Genomic DNA, 15,377 nt, shown 5'->3' with positions numbered 1-15,377 from the left:
TCTGCTATGAGGGAGCTGGGGGTGTTCAGCCTGGAGAAGAGAAGGCTCCAGGGAGACCTTAGAGCAGCCTGCCAGTACCTGAAGGGGCTACAAGAAGGCTGCAGAGAGACTGTTTGCAAAGGCCTGCAGGGAGAGCACCAGGGGCAATGGCTTCAAACCAGAGCAGAGCAGATTGAGATTGGATGTGAGGAACAAGTTCTGCCCCAGGAGGCTGCTGGAACACTGCAACAGGTTGCCCAGGGGGGTGGTTGGGGCCCCATCCCTGGAGTTACTCAAGGTGAGGCTGGAGAGGGCTCTGGGCAACCTGCTCCAGTGGAGGATGTCCCTGCTGAGTGCAGAGGGGTTAGACTGGGTGAGCTTTGGAAGATTCTTTGAACCCAGAACATTCTGTGATTCTGTGAATCTAGACAATGCAATCTGTGTGTCAGGTCTCTGCTGGGCTGTTGGGCTTGAATGTGACAGCTGCAGACCTGGCAGGCTCCTTTGTTGTGGCCAGCTTTAGACAGGCAAGGTGGTGAGTAGCTACAAGTAAAGAGTAAATAACTCCCTCAATATCAAGTCATCCTTAGAGGACTGCTTTTCACTGATCTCTGGGGTCGTTACCATGGATAGGCAGGTGACTATTTCAGGCTAGCAAAGAATCTTGAAATCCTTGAGGTCACAAGTGTGAAGTATCAGAGCGTGGAGGGCACGAGGTCTGTAGCGTGACCGGTTTGCCACGTCGCACCCAGCCTGCAGTTCTGTGCAGGGTGTCCCTCCCTGCTCCACTGTTGCCTGATCAGCCCTGGTGGAAGCACTGTCCCACTCTCCTTCACCATCTGCTCATGTTTTCAGTTGCTGAAGATGTGGTATGAGTTAGATGAGAAGAAACGAAGTAAGTACCTGAAGAAGGCAGCCAGGTGTCCCGACCCAAGCCTTGGGCTCTGGCGTCCGGACACTCACTTTGCATCTGTGTCAGAGACCTTTGAGAAGGGAGTTGCAGATTATGTCAGCAAGTGGGAATCTGAAGGCAAACGAAGCTGTGTGCACCCAGCACTTCCTTCATACAGGTGATGACTTCTCTGTCTTCTCTGCACTCAGTCAAAGCACAAAACACCTTTCTGTACTGTTTGCTAAAGCTGGAGAGTCTTTGTCAGCTCCTGGTTTGGCTGTGCCCTGTGTGAAAGACATCACTGGGGCTCAGAGTGGCTCCTGCCAGCCCAGCATGCTCAGTGTGCTGGGGAGGGGCCCTGCTTCTTCATCCTCCAAACCTGCCTTTTCCATGCTTTAGCCTTTGGGGACTAACAGCAGCACCTGGCTGTCACCCTGCATGTAAAATGGTACTTCAGCAGCTCTAAAACCCAAACTCTGCTCCTGCCACACCTTGGAGTTAGCAGGGCAGTTCAGATGAGCAAGCTGGGAGTCGATGGAGTCTCTTTTGCCATTCTGGCAGCAGCACTGCAATGCAGTTCGGCCAAGGCTGCAGTCCAGACCAGAGTGGGACAGAGTTGCTGCTGCTGTGTCCATAAGGCAGCAGGAAAGGAGCTAACCATTGGACTGAGAAATGTTTAAGGTTCTTCTGAGCCCTCTATTTTGCACTACACTGAGCTAAACCTCTTCTTCCCTGTCTTCAGGCTGAAGGACTTGCTGTATTTGAAGTGGCAGCGATCTCTTTGTGACCCAGGAGAAGCTGTGGGGCTTCTTGCAGCTCAGAGCATTGGGGAGCCTTCCACCCAGATGACTCTGAACACCTTTCATTTTGCTGGCAGAGGTGAAATGAATGTCACACTGGGTATCCCAAGGTGAGCAATCTGAACTGTGTTCTCAGTGGGTCCTTTGCCATCTTTGGCACTTACCTAGAAGTGCTTCACCTGGCTGGCAGGTGCAGCTGTGATCTTGAGGGCAAAGGATCCTTCAGCTGAGTTACAAATTGGGCCTGTTCTGAACTGTTTAGAGTGGTTTACAATTTTCTGGTCATTTTGGTTCACTTTTCAGGTAGCACATCTCTGTTCAGGCCTTTTTTTCCTACTGATGGACAGCAAATGGCTTCTTTCTTCCTGGGTTTTAGTCAGTGCAGTAGAAGCCTAAGGATGTGGTGCTCTGTGGGTTTGCCCTCTGCTGATCTCTTCCTCTCCCTAGCAGCTTGGGACCCTATTCCTTTCATACATCTGATGTCACTGCAGCCATGCAATCTGGCATGTTCAGTACTCACCAGTGCAGAGAGAGCCTTAGTTGCTGGCAGCCAGGTTTCCCCTGGCTCCTGTTTGTGGCAGTGACTTTGTCAGCACCTTTGCCAGTCATCAGCTGGTTGTGAGTAACGGGGCTGCTGTCCCTGGCCTCCTGCACTGGTGTGTGGGCTCTTGGGTGGGAAATGGTTGTGTTCTGGCAGAGGAGGAGGGAAGGCAGACAAAGTGGAAGGAAGCATCTGTAGGAAGCAGGTTTCAGCAGCTCCATTCTTGGAACAGTTTCTCATTCTGCCTGTTCTGTTCCCATAATTGGGTGATAATCTAATTGAGGCAGTAGAGCTGCTGCTGTACTGTGCCTGATGAGCAGCCAGAGGAGAGGAGCTGTGCAAGGTCACCTCTTGAGAAATAATGACATTGAAGCAATCTCTGCTGTTGCATAAAACCATACCACATCTGTGACAGAGGGCAGTGGAAGGAGTGCTGCTCAGACCCCTGTTGTTATCCATCTCCACACTCCCAGTGGGAATTATCTATCCCAGGAAACTCTTGTCTCTTTGGACACCATATTACATGCTCTAAGCCTGGGAATGAAGTTGAATAAGAGGTGGGCAAAGTTTTGAAGCCATATTCTTAAGCAGTATCAACACCTGTAAAGGTCTGTGGGGTGGGTGCCAGGATGAAGGTGCCAGGCTCTTTTCAGTGGTGCCCAGTGGAAGGACAAGGAGCAGTGGGTACCAGCTAGAGGAGGCTTCATTTCAACCCAAGGAGACGCTTCTGTATGGTGAGGTTGACCAAGCCCTGCAGCAGGCTGCCCAGAGAGGTTGTGGAGTCTCCTTCTCTGGAGCCTTTCCAAACCCCCCTGGATGTGTTCCTGTGTGCCCTGCCCTGGGTGCCCTGCTCTGGCAGGGGGTTGGACTGGATGGTGTGCAGAGTTCCCTTCCAAGCTCTCTGTGATTCTGTGTGGCGCAACCACAGTGCCTGCTGCGTGTGGCTGTGGCAGCGCTGGCAGCTGCTCTGTGCTGCCCAGTGAAGTGCTTGCTGAAGTGCAGTGCTTTTATTGCTCAATTTGAAATGTCATTCTTGATTTAAAGGCTGAGGGAAATACTGCTGGTGGCTGGTGCCAACATCAAAACACCAACCATGAGTGTTCCTGTGTTCAATACCAAGAAAGCTCTCAAGAAGGTGAAGCAGCTCAAGAAACAGCTCACAAGGGTGTGCTTAGCTGAGGTGAGCCTCCTACTGAGGAGTATCTTTTGGGGGGCTGCAGAACAAACGTTGAGCTTTGTGGCAGTTCCCAGGTTTGAAGGCTTATCTGCAGACACAAGAGCAGAGGGTCCTTTCTTTTCACCTCTTGCATACTGAACCTGTAAGATCTACTAGGACCTGGGGCAGTGGAAGCAATCACAGTTACTGTGGCTGCATTGGACTTCAGTCTAACCTGCAAAGCCTCATCTTAGGCTGCAAACTATAGAGCGTAAAGGAAAGGCAAGAATTTAGTTACAGCAGCACTGTAATGGCAGGAAGGTTGAAGCTGGCTGTCACAGCCTCCTTTGGCTTTCTCTCAAGCCCCTGGTCAGTCTCAAGAGTGTTCAGTCTTTGAGACAGGCTCACCTGGCAGTGATGGCACAGCAGGGATCTTTCTGTTTGACCCCACCCCTTCCTTATCTCATAGAAGTGGCTGTGCTCAAGAGAAGCAGAACCTGTGGCTCTGGAGACTCCATGTACTGAATTGTGATGTATTCTGTGCTCCCTCTTCCTAGGACTGCCTAGGGCTTCCTAGGCTTTCCTGGGCCCTCCTGCAGGTCCTGTCAGCAGGGGGCTGAAAGCAGCAAGGACAGAGTTAAGAGTCAGTTCTGTGCTGAAATGTAAAACAAATATACAAATAACTAGGCAAAGGTGTACAGACAAATACACAAGATGTACAGGATTTACAGCACTTACAACAGGGATTTATAGTTGATCAACAGCACAAGGACCAGGGGAAGCTGCCAGCTTCTCCTTCCCTGCCTCCCCTTCCCCCTCCCCCGTACAAAGGGGACAAGAGACAGAAGCACAGAAATTAACAGCAGTCACGACAAAAGCAGTGCAGCCAAGGTCAAGCAGAAGCAAGGCAGGATCTGCCAGCCCCAGGAAGCAAGAGGGAGATTGTTTTGGTACAAGCAGTTGAAGTCCTTACCTCTGCAGTGGGGCTGTTTGGAACCAGCTTTATTTGCCTTTCTGCAGCCAGCAGTGAGTTAGTTACAGTTTTACTGCTTTCTGTTCAAGACCTGTGAAAAGCTTTTAAAGGCATGGCCTAAACCCCACAATAGCATTGGGATGGCAGGGAATAAATGAAGGTCTTTGTCAAAGGAGTCAAGCTCCTGCCTGGGGCCTCTGTAGGTCCTGCAGAAGGTGGAGATCGAGGAGTCGCTGCGCATGCAGTGCGAGCAGGACCGGCATCGCCTCTGCAAGGTCCGCTTCCACTTCCTGCCCCACCACTGCTACCGCGAGGAGAAGAGTGTGAAGCCCAGGCAGATCTTGCACTTCATGGAGACAAGGTGAGTCTGCTTCCAGGCAGTTCAGTGTGTGCCCTTCTCTTGCCTTTCCCTGGGCTCTGAGTCACTGTGTGCTGTTCATTCCTGCTGCTGTGGCTCTCAGAGCAGCAGCTCCCTGTCTGCACAGCTGCTCTTCATGTCCTGACTGAAGCCCTGGCTCTGGGGGGATTCTCCCAGTGCAAGTTTAGCTGGTCAGGTACCTGTAGAAGAGCTATATAAACAACCTCTCATCCCTTTTCTCTGCATGCTTAAACCAGCTTGTCAGCAGCAGGAATGTTTGGGTAGTTCAGGTATCCCTTCGTGCTCTCCTTGAACAAAACCAAACCTGAATTGCCTTTATTATTAGAGAAAACAAATCAGAAAAGGCTGGCTGCCTTGTCCCCTCTGCTTCCTTCCCCATGTCTGACCAGATTTGTGCTATTACTAATAGAGCATTCAGTGATAAGTGGCTGGTAAAAGCTGGTTTTTGCAGAGGTACATTGAGTTCTTCCTCCCCTGGGCCAGGCAGGCACAAGCTGAGCTGCTTTATTAGCAGTTTTGCATGTGCTTGGTGATTCACAAACCCAGCCCAGCGGTAATCCATCTCTCCTGGAGGGCAGTTGATATGCAGATTTTGTCTGGCTGAGCTTTGGAAGCATGGCAGCATCTGTGGTGGTAAGAGTGCCCATCCCAGTGTTCTGATTTCTACAGGGAAGGGAAAGGGAGGGGAAGAGAACTTCTTTGCCTTTTCCTGGAAGTACTTTTGTCCCCGGCAGAGAATGTGTCCTGTCCTGAGCTGACTGACTCCTTCACTTTCTGACAACTCCCAATCCCCTGCTGTGCTGCTGAGCTCTGACACTCTGGGGTGCTGCTTCTTTCAGGTTCTTTAAGTTGCTTCTGGATGCAATTAAAAAGAAGAGTGCCAAGATGGAATCTTTTACTGCAGTCAGTGCTTGGAGGGCAACTCACAAAGATGTAGACAGTGACCAAGACAAGGTACAGAAAAGCACTGCCTGAGGAGTGCCTCACTCCCTTTATTTGTGTTTGAGAACCATGCTTTTCATCTGAACATGAGATGTGTGGAGACTGAATTACTGCTCTTTATGCATAAACTGTTTGCAGTCTCCTGAGATCCACAAGGAAATGAAGGTCCATGAAATCCTGATTCACTTCAGGCTGTACTCCAAAGATGCCTCTTGATTTTAGCTTCAGTGAGATGAAAGCATAGCACAGTTGGCTCCCCAGAATCACACACAGAGAACACATTCAGTTGGAAGAGACCTTCAAGCTCATCCAGGCCAACCCTTCCCCCAGCACTGCAGGCTCAGCACCAGACCATGGCCCTAAGCACCAGCTCCACAGCTGCTGGAACACCCCCAGGGATGAGCACTGCAGCACTGCCCTGGGCAGCCTCTGCCAAGCTCTGAGAACCCTTCCAGGGCAGAAAGATTTCCTGAGCTCCAGCCTGAGCCTCCCCTGGGGCAGCTTGGAACCATTGCCTCTGCTCCTGTCCCTTGCCACCAAGGAGCAGAGGCTGTGCCCCCTCCTCACTCCAGGTCCTTCTCCAGCCTCACTGCCCTGCTCTGGACAAGCTCCAGCCCCTCAATGTCCTTCCTGCAGGGAGGGCCCAGAGCTGAACACAGCACTCCAGCTGTGGCCTCCCCACTGCTGAGCACAGGGGGTGGTCACCTCCTGTCCCTGCTGTCCACCCTGCTTCTGACCCAAGCCAGGAGGCCATTGGCCTTCTTGGCCCCCTGGGCACTGCTGGCTCCTGGTCAGTGACTGCCAACCAACACCCCCAGGTCCCTCTCTGAGTTGCAGCTTTCCAACCACACCTCCCTAAGTCTGTAGCTCCCCATGGGGTTGTTGTGGCCCAGGTGCAGGACCTGGCCCTTGGCCTTGTTGAACTTCCTCCAATGAGCCTTGGCCCCTGGCTCTGACCTGTGCAGGTAAAGCTTCCCTACCCTCTAGCAGAAGAGCACAGCACAGCTGGTGTCAGCTACAGGCTATTGAGGCTGCCTCAATGTCCTCATCCAGACCACAGGGATGTTAAAGAGTCTCTGTCCTGCTGTGGCAGTCATTGTGAAAACTGGTGGGAAGATCCTGCTTCCAGTGAAAGGCTTTTGCATGTTCCCTGGGCCACTGCTGTCCCACCAGGGACTGTCCCTTCACCAGCTGGCAGCTGATGTATCTTGCAGATGTTTCCCTTCCTTCTGTTCCAGCTGCCACGAGTTTATCTCTGCCTTATAGCAGTGGGCTGAGAGAAATGAATTTGCTCTTACAGGTCCAGCATGGAGCAAGCTCCATGTTTGGCTGAAGCCTTTTGATGCAGTTGATGCTTCCTAGCAGTCAGCCTGATTATCTCCTCTATCCTGGGTTTCTAGGTACAGAGCCTTCATGAAGCTCCAGCAGAGGAAGAGGAGAACATTGTTGATGCAGATCCTGATGAAGGGGATGGTGATGCTACAGAAGCCAAACGGAGGAAGAAGCAGGAAGAGGAGGTAATGAGTTTAGAGGAGCCCAGCACTGCACTTTAGCTCCCAGTTTCCTCTGCCTTGGTTTTAGTTGCCTGCCATTCATTGCTTTTAAAACTTTGCTGTGGTTCTTGATAAACATTCTCCATGGCCCTGCATGTTCCTCCATGCCCCAGTGGTAGGTGGTTGTAATTAAGAGGTTAAATCCTCATTGAGAATCCCATCTTCAGTTGGATTATGGGAAGAGTTTTTCTGGGGGAGACAAATAAATTCTGCTACAGCCCCAGCAAGCTGCAGTGCCCCAGGCTGTGCTGAGTAACAATGGCAACCTTGTGGGTTGCTGTGAGCAACCTGGGGGCAATTCCCTCGCTGCAAGAGTGGCCAGGTATTGGAACAGGATGCTCAGGGAGGTGCTGGAGTCACTATCCCTGAAGGTCTTCAGGGGCTCTGGACAACCTGATCTAGTTGAGGATGCCCCTGCTGACTGCGGAGGGGCTTGGAGCGGATGACCTGTGGAGGTCTCTTTCAATCCAAACCACTCCATGATTCTATAAGACATGGATATGGCACTGGGAGAAACGGCTTAGTGGTCATGGTGGTGTTAGGTGGATGGTTGGACTCAATGATCTTGGAGGGCATTTCCAACCTTCCTGATTCTCTGGTAAGCAGCAGAGACTGCCCTGGATCCGTTGTGTTATTCGCTGTGCAACAGAAGCACTGTGACCCTGTCGCAGCAGAGAGGCTTGCCGCTCGCGGACAACAGCGTCCGTGGTCTGCTCTGCTTTGGTAAGTGTCCTGGCTCAGGTGAACACAACATGATTTCTCTGCAGGTTGATTATGAGAGTGAAGAAGAGAAAGAAGAAGAAAACATGGATGAGAATCTGGAAGGTGAAGAGGCTGAGTCGGAAGAAGAAGAGCGGCCTCCTGGAGCCGAGGATGAGAGCGCGGCGGCTGGCGCGGCGTGGCTCCTGCCCCCGGCGTCTCAGGCCAGAAGGGAGAGAGGTCGCTGGGCTCAGTCTGCAGAGCTGCGAGTGAATGCTGTGCTGGAGAGCCACCCCTCCATCCAGGGCTACAGCTTTGACACTGAGAATGACCTGTGGTGCGAGGTGAGGTCAGGTGGGGCCTGCATGCCGCTTGCAGGTCGCTCCATAGCAAATGGAGCTTGGTGCTCTGCTGCTGCTGCTCTCTCTGAGCTGTCCCCTGTGGTCGCAGCCAAGGGCAGCACAAAGTGCCTCTTGGCATCATGGTGTAGGAACTGGCAGAACTTCTGATGAAACTGAGCTTTAGGAGCAGCCTTGGGACAGGTTTGTTGTGGTTTCATCTATAAATGTATGATGCAACACTAGGTAGCTCTTAGATGTGTAGAGTGATTTAGGTTGGAAGGGACCTTGGAGATCATCTAGTTCTTGATGAACAGAAGTGATTGAAGAGTCTTAACATCTTAAAAGCCAACCAGCTGAAGCAGCAGGTTCTGGACAGGTTTGTTGTGGTTTACTCTTTGAATAGGTGATGCAACACTGTGTAGCTCTTGAGGAACAGAAGTGATGGCTGGACTGATGAAAGAGACTAAGCATCTTAAAAACCAACCAAAAAACCCCCTAACAAACACAAGCCCAACCCCACTCCCCTCAGAATAAGCCACCCAAGCCCCCCAGTCTGTAAGTTCAGAGGTGTTAGAAGCAGTGTGGAGGGGTGGTGCTGGGGTGCAGTGTTCACAGCAGCGTCACTCGGCTCTCACCCCAGGCAGGTGCTGGTGTAGTTCCATGTCTGCTTTGTGCCTCGGTAGCAGCAGGCAGGTTACTGACCTGCTTCTCAGAGCGACACTCTGTTGGGTTTCTCCTCTCAGGTCTCCCTGAGACTGCCCCTGCTGAAGGTGTACTTCGACCTGAGCTCGCTGCTGGCCTCGCTGGCGCGGAGCACCGTGATTCACGAAGTGAAGGGCATCACACGCTGCCTGCTGCAGGAGGGCACCGCCCGGCACGGAGGGAAGGAGCTGGTCCTCCACACAGAGGGCATCAACCTCTCCGAGCTCTTCAGATACTCTGATGTATGTAGTGGACTGCTAATCCTGAACTTCTGATCCCGAAGCTGAGTCAGCTTTTCTTGTTCCATTTCAGTTCAGCAGGGGTGACTGGAGCCTTTGCAGCTCTAAACCTCCCTTCTGCCCCTTTTTTACCCCCAGATGTGTTCAGAGCTTGGTTGAGCCTTTTCTCTAGGGCTGCTGGCAAACCAGGCTTTGTGCAGCAGCCTGTGGTCTAAGGACAGATAATGTCACAGCAGGCTTCCAGCTGTCTCTGATGTTCCTTGAGGGAGTTCCTCCATCTGAATGATTGCAGTACTGGGAGGTGAACAGCTCTGTTATGCCACCCAGGCCCTAAGTCTGCAACACAGGAGTGGTTCAAGCTAAATCTTCTTTACTGCTTTTGCTGGAAGCTCTTGCTGGCTGAGGAGCAGTGGGCACTCATTGTGCTGCGCTGAACACTCTGAACACGTTCCTCTGCTGCTTAGGATGGGTGCTTAGGTTGCTTTTTCTGATTTCAGATCATTTTCTCCTGTGGTGAGCTTTGATTGCAGTGTTCTTATCATGGATATCATGCTGTGACCACTACCTTAGACCCCAGAATCGTTTCTGGCTGTGTTTGAGCTAGTGCCTGGTTGTTCTGTACCTGCTGGTGCTGCTTATGAATAATGGAGAGAAAGAGCTAGCTGAGTTAGCTTCAGTCACTCGGAGCTGGCAGTGCCAGCTGCCCTCACCTGTATCCATGGCTTTGTTTGCTTTCAGATTTTAGACCTCAACAGACTGTACTCCAATGATATCCATGCCATGGCCAAGAACTATGGGATTGAGACTGCCCTGAGGGTGATCATAAAGGAAATTAAGGATGTGTTTGCTGTGTATGGTAAGGTTCCTTGGGATTTTTAGAGCCACTCTCTAATGTCATTCAGATGGGAGAAGCCAGCCACAGGACTACACAGTCCCGGTTCTGCAGGACAGCCACACGTACGTGTGTGGCTGCTACTTGCACCTTGCCATCAGTTAGTCATTGTCACAGAATGGGCTGGGTTGGAAGGGACCTCCAAAGCTCATCCAGTCCAACCCCCCTGCAGACCTGTCCAGCCTCACCTTGGATATCTGCAGGGATGGAGCCTCAGCCACTTCCCTGGGCAGCCTGCTGCAGTGTTCAGCAGCCTCCTGGGGCAGAGCTTGTTCCTAACGTCCAGTCTGAATCTCCTCTAGTTTGAGAGTGTGCCTTCTGTGAAGGCTGTCAGTTACTTGTTAGGTTCCATTTTATCAGCAGAAAATTCAGAAGAGAAGGTTGAGTTGATGCCCCCTGCAGAGAGCTTTTCTCTTCGGGTATGTTTCTTTTTTGCAAGCTGTAAGGTGCAGACTTCTGAGGAAGGTAGCTAACTGTTGGCCCTGAGGATAAGATTCATCTTGCCTCACTGTAGCTGTTTAATGATGGGAGGCTGGGCTCCCCTTGTAGCTGAGGCTTTATGTCTTTCCCTGTCCTGTGTGACTGCTCTCTGCAGAGATGAATTGGAGAGTCCAGCAGCTAGCCTAGGGAAGTGCCTGACCTTACAAGTATGCTGGATGTGCCTTCAGGGAGCTAGGTGTTGCTGCTGAAAAGGGGGAAGCTTAAGGCAGTGGGAATTGGAGCAGCCGGTGATACCAAACAGATCTCTGCCCTCTGGCAGCCCAGAAAGGTCTGCCCCAGGAAGTGCCAGGTACATACTGACTGCTGATGGTGATCACCCATGGCACTGCCCCCACTGCTACAGACAAACAAGTGCTTGCTCCTTTTAGCCTAAGCAGGCCCTTCTGTGAGTGCTTAATGTGCTGCACAGAAGAGGGCACAGAGAAGGGCCCCAGAGCTGGTGAAGGCTCTGGAGAGCAGGGCTCATGAGAAGAAGCTGAGGGACCTGAGCTTGTTTAGTTTGGGGAAGAGGAGGCTGAGGGAGACCTCATTGCTCTTTACAGCTCCCTATCTCGGGTGATCCAATAAGAGGAAATGGCCTGAAGTTGTGCCAGGGGAGGGTTAGGTTGGAGGTGAGGAAAAATTTAGTTCCTGCAAGAGTGGTCAGGGCCTGGCAGAGGCTGCCCAGGGAGATGGTGGAGTCCCCATGCCTGGAGGTGTCCCAGAACCCTGTGGCCATGGCAGCTGGGGCCATGGTGGTGTTGGGTTGATGCTTGGACTGGATGAGCTTAGAGGCCTTTTCCAGCCCAAGAGTTCTGAGAAAATACCAGAACTTCTCTGCCCCCAGTGTCCAGCTGAAGCAGAGCAGCAGGGGAGGGGCTGGAGCTCCATCCCACCCCAGGAGGGTAGATGTGTGATCCCCTGTGTGAACCGAGAGCACACACACCTCGTGGAGTCGATGCAGAGAAACTGCTGCCATGCAGCACTCCTGGCACCTTGGTCTCCTGGAGAGGTGGTGCTGGGTGTTCCAGTGGGGCCTGCCTCCCCTGGGTGTGTGAGGGAAGCAGCTGTGCACAGCCAGGGCGGTGCTGGGGTTCGGGGAGGAGCTGGGAGCGCTGGCGCTGGAGGGCTGCTTGCCTTGCAGGCATCGCGGTGGACCCGCGGCACCTCTCGCTGGTGGCCGATTACATGTGCTTCGAGGGCTGCTACCGCCCCCTCAGCCGCCTCGGCATCCAGTCCAGCGCCTCCCCCCTGCAGCAGATGACCTTTGAAACCAGCTACAAGTTCCTGAAGGAGGCGACAATGATGGGTGAGTGCCGCAGGGCTTGCTGCAGCCTTCCACACCTGCTTGCTTCTGGCAGAGCTGGCCACTGATGCATGGCTGCATGAGGAAGAGATGCCAGAGGCTAGCACTGGAATTAAGGTTTTGCCTGGCAAAGTGTTCCACATGTTTCTAGTTAACTTCTGCCAGCTGGGATGAAGGCAGCTCCTCTGGGGGGCCTGGGACTCCTTTCTTTGAGAATGAGATAGGCATTTGTGTAACCAAGCCTTAGGATTCCCCAGAGCAAAGCCTTTGAGCAGTCACCACATCTGCCTTTTGCTGTCTTTGCCACTGACATTGTCAGCTCTGCTTTGATCTCCTGTGTGCAGAGCTCTCACATTTCCACCTCTTCTCTAACCTCACTACTCAGAATTTCATTGTCAGGTCAGTCCTCTTGCAGCTTGGGTTCTGGTTCTCTTCTGCTTCCTTTGTTTTCCTCGAACACGGTGTGTCAGATTCATTTACCTAGTGGTAGCTTTCTGGGGCCATGGGAGATGCTCAGGGCTGTCCATTGTGGCTTCTGGCTGCTGCTCTGGAAGGTGCAGAGGTGACCTGGCTGCATGGATCATTTGCAGTGGCACCACATTCACATCTCCATGCAGGGGCTGTACCCACCAGGCTTGTGCTTTAACCCTGGCTTTAGACAGTTTGCTTCATCTCATGCTTTGGACACTGTGCCAAGAGGCCTGGCTCCTGCCCCTTGTCAGCTGCATGCTGCTGTGCTGCTCCTGTGCTCCCTCTGCTGCCTTACACGTGGGAAAAGCAGCTCTCAACTTCAGCTCTTCAGCTAGAACCTGAAACTGCTTTGCACAGATGTTAGAGAGACTTTTATCACTGAATTCTGTTGTGTTCCTGCTGCCTTCCTGATTTCCTGGGAAATCTGGGGTTTCATGAGTAATACTGGTTCCAGTGGATCTGAGAATCAGAAAGGCAGAGGGTAAGTCTGGCCTGAAGTTGACTAGAAGAGGCAGCTTCGTGCCCAGCTGTGCTCCCTCTCTGGATTTGTGTTCTGCACACTGACTTAGAAATGGGTAAAATGTGGATCTGTCTATGGGCAGTGCTGTGATTAAAAACAGGAAGGGCATGCTGGCAGAGGGCACAGTGAGCTGGCAGAGGGCACAGTGAGCTGGCAGGGAAGCTGCACTGGGTACAAGGGGAGGCAGTTACTGATTTCACCACGATGGAAACCAAAGCCATAAAGGTGGATTGCAGCACTCTGGGTCTGCTTTGCTTTAATGGAGCTGATACTTGAGAGTCACTGCAGAGCAGTCACAGAGTCAGTGTCAGGGGGCAGCCCAGCAATGCCTTTGCCTGGTTGCTCCCAGCATGGCTCTGTGACTAGGAGCAAACAGGACACTTGCGGCTGGTCAGTGACCTCACACAGGAGCTCCTTTCCCCTCAGCTGATACAGTAAAGACTGAGCTGTAGCTGAGGTGGGAGCCACAAGCACTGCAGTGCCCTGCAGTGTGCTGTGGTGCAGCTCCAGGTCAGTGCATTGTACTCAGCAGAGTAAGGAAGAGCCAAATTCCAGGTTCCTGTAGTCAGGATGAATGAAAAACAAGCTGGATGCCTATAAAAGGGTGGAAGCAAAGCAGCTGATGTCATCTGGAGAGCTTCCAGTTTGCTGTGACACCATTTTGCTGCAGTGAGTAACCACAGGATCAAAGGAATTCTTGGAATGTCTCTCCAGTGGAAAATTCCCTGAGGATTTCCAATGCACTTCAGAAGGGTTCACTCCAAAGAAGGCAGAAAGCAGCACTGAGAAGGGGCTCTTTGGGGCTTTGCCTCCTGCAGTCTGTGTGCTCAGCAGGATGTGTTCACCAGGAGGGCAAACCTGTGGGCTCCCAACAATCAGAACACATTGGCTGTTCCTGCTGAGCAGGGAGAGCTCAGTCATGTGTGGCCCAGTTCCTTGCTTGCCCAGAAGGGCTGGGCTGAGGGAGCAGTGGCTGCAGGAGCTGTGGGCAGCCCCAGGCTGCTGCTCCCAGCAGTACAAACCAGTCTCAGGAGCAGGTGGCAGTGCCCTTCTGAAACGGGCTGGGGCTCACCCGGGGGGCTGCTGGGGGAGGCCAAACTGCTGCCTCTGCAGCCTTTGAGAAACCTGTGGAAGCATCCTGATGGGATTTTGTCTGGATTGTGTTGCAGGAGCCCATGATGAACTGAGATCCCCTTCTGCTTGCCTGGTGGTTGGAAAGGTGGTTAAAGGAGGCACTGGCTTGTTTGACCTGAAGCAGCCCCTCAGGTAGAGCTCTGGGTGCAACTGCAGGGCTCTGGCTGCAGCGCTCATCACGAGATGCCTGTGCTCTGCAGCTCTGCAGCAGGGGCACACACTGTGTCCCCTTCCTTCAGCCCACAGCTTTGTCCATCTGCACACTTGGTAGGCCTCATGGATCTGCTGGGACTGCCTGCACCTGCAGGAGCTGTGCTGCAGCCCAGAGCAGCATTTGTCTACTGTTCATTAATGTAAAAAAAGAGATTTTTTATTTCCAGAGGAGAGAAGAGGAAAGGAGCAGATCAAGGAGAGCCCCTGGGGCTCAGACAGGCTGTGCAGCAACTGCAGCAGAATCTCTTTGTGTGTCTGAGCTCTGTGGGGCAGAACCCCACCCAGCTGGGCAGTGCCAGCTGCCACACCATTGTTAGGTGACAAATCTGTACTGAACTGGCAGCCAGAGCCCAGGGCTGTAGCTGGGCAGCACTGTGCTGAACTTCTGTCAGTGCCTGAGGCACAGCTGCTGCTGCTGCTGCTGCTGCTGCACCTGGGGGTGCTGCTGTGGCTTCAGAACTGCATTTGCCTGTCCTGCTGCATCAGTGATTAACAGTGATGTGTCTGTGAGACAACTGAGACATTTCTTCACCAGCCAGTGCTGGAATCCAGAGTTTCCCTGGTTTCTGCAGGCACTTTGCAGTGCCTGTGGGACAGGTCTCTGGCATCTGCTAACCAGTCATTCCTGAAGTGGCAACATCAGCTGCTGGGAGAGTGGCTACACAAGAGCCTCCTGCTGCAATCACTAAAGCAGATTTGCCAACTCTTTTTGCTTACCTTTGCTATATCAAAGAGGATATTTAATAAAGGACACTGCAGAGACACTCTTGAGGCCTTGCTGTGTGGCTGTTACCCAGGGGACTTTGTTCTGCAGCCAGCAGCTGTCCCTGTAGCTGATGGACCTGGCTGAGAGCTGTCACTCTTCAGACACCAGACTTTGATCTTAATCAGAATGCAGTGCTCAGAAGCAGCTAAAACACTCTGAGCATTGCTCCCTACCATCCAGGCAGGTTTGCTAAGAGGTTTCAGTCTCTCATCACTCTTTAGTGCTCCCTTGAAGCTAATGGCAAAGGGCCAGAGCTCACTTAGCCAGCAGGGTTGCTGCTTCCAGTGGAGCTGCACTGAAGAGAGTCAGATCAGGCAGTGGGAGGCCTGGGCTTGGGCTGGTGAAAGAGGATCTTGATGGGCTCCGTTCTGCCTCAGCCCCTTCACACTGGGTCAGATG

At 52.6% G+C, this 15,377-nt stretch overlaps 1 protein-coding gene across 1 annotated transcript in view; it reads left to right on the top strand.

Annotated features, from left to right (window-relative positions):
- POLR1A (RNA polymerase I subunit A) overlaps positions 1–14,995 on the top strand; it is a 46,296-nt gene extending 31,301 nt beyond the window's left edge. The window contains exons 24-34 of the mRNA XM_054172236.1: positions 835–1,049; positions 1,614–1,781; positions 3,257–3,392; positions 4,545–4,702; positions 5,560–5,674; positions 7,069–7,179; positions 7,983–8,258; positions 8,999–9,199; positions 9,935–10,052; positions 11,713–11,877; positions 14,035–14,995. Coding sequence (XP_054028211.1) covers positions 835–1,049; positions 1,614–1,781; positions 3,257–3,392; positions 4,545–4,702; positions 5,560–5,674; positions 7,069–7,179; positions 7,983–8,258; positions 8,999–9,199; positions 9,935–10,052; positions 11,713–11,877; positions 14,035–14,135 — 1,764 coding nt within the window. The 3' untranslated portion in view covers positions 14,136–14,995. The remainder of the gene's footprint in view (positions 1–834; positions 1,050–1,613; positions 1,782–3,256; positions 3,393–4,544; positions 4,703–5,559; positions 5,675–7,068; positions 7,180–7,982; positions 8,259–8,998; positions 9,200–9,934; positions 10,053–11,712; positions 11,878–14,034) is intronic.
- Positions 14,996–15,377: the final 382 nt, after the last annotated feature.

Source organism: Dryobates pubescens, chromosome 23 (assembly GCF_014839835.1).
Source record: "Dryobates pubescens isolate bDryPub1 chromosome 23, bDryPub1.pri, whole genome shotgun sequence".
Lineage (NCBI taxonomy): Eukaryota > Metazoa > Chordata > Aves > Piciformes > Picidae > Dryobates > Dryobates pubescens.
The sequence above is the reverse complement of the archived record's forward strand: the minus strand, read 5'-3'. Positions and strand labels throughout refer to the sequence as shown.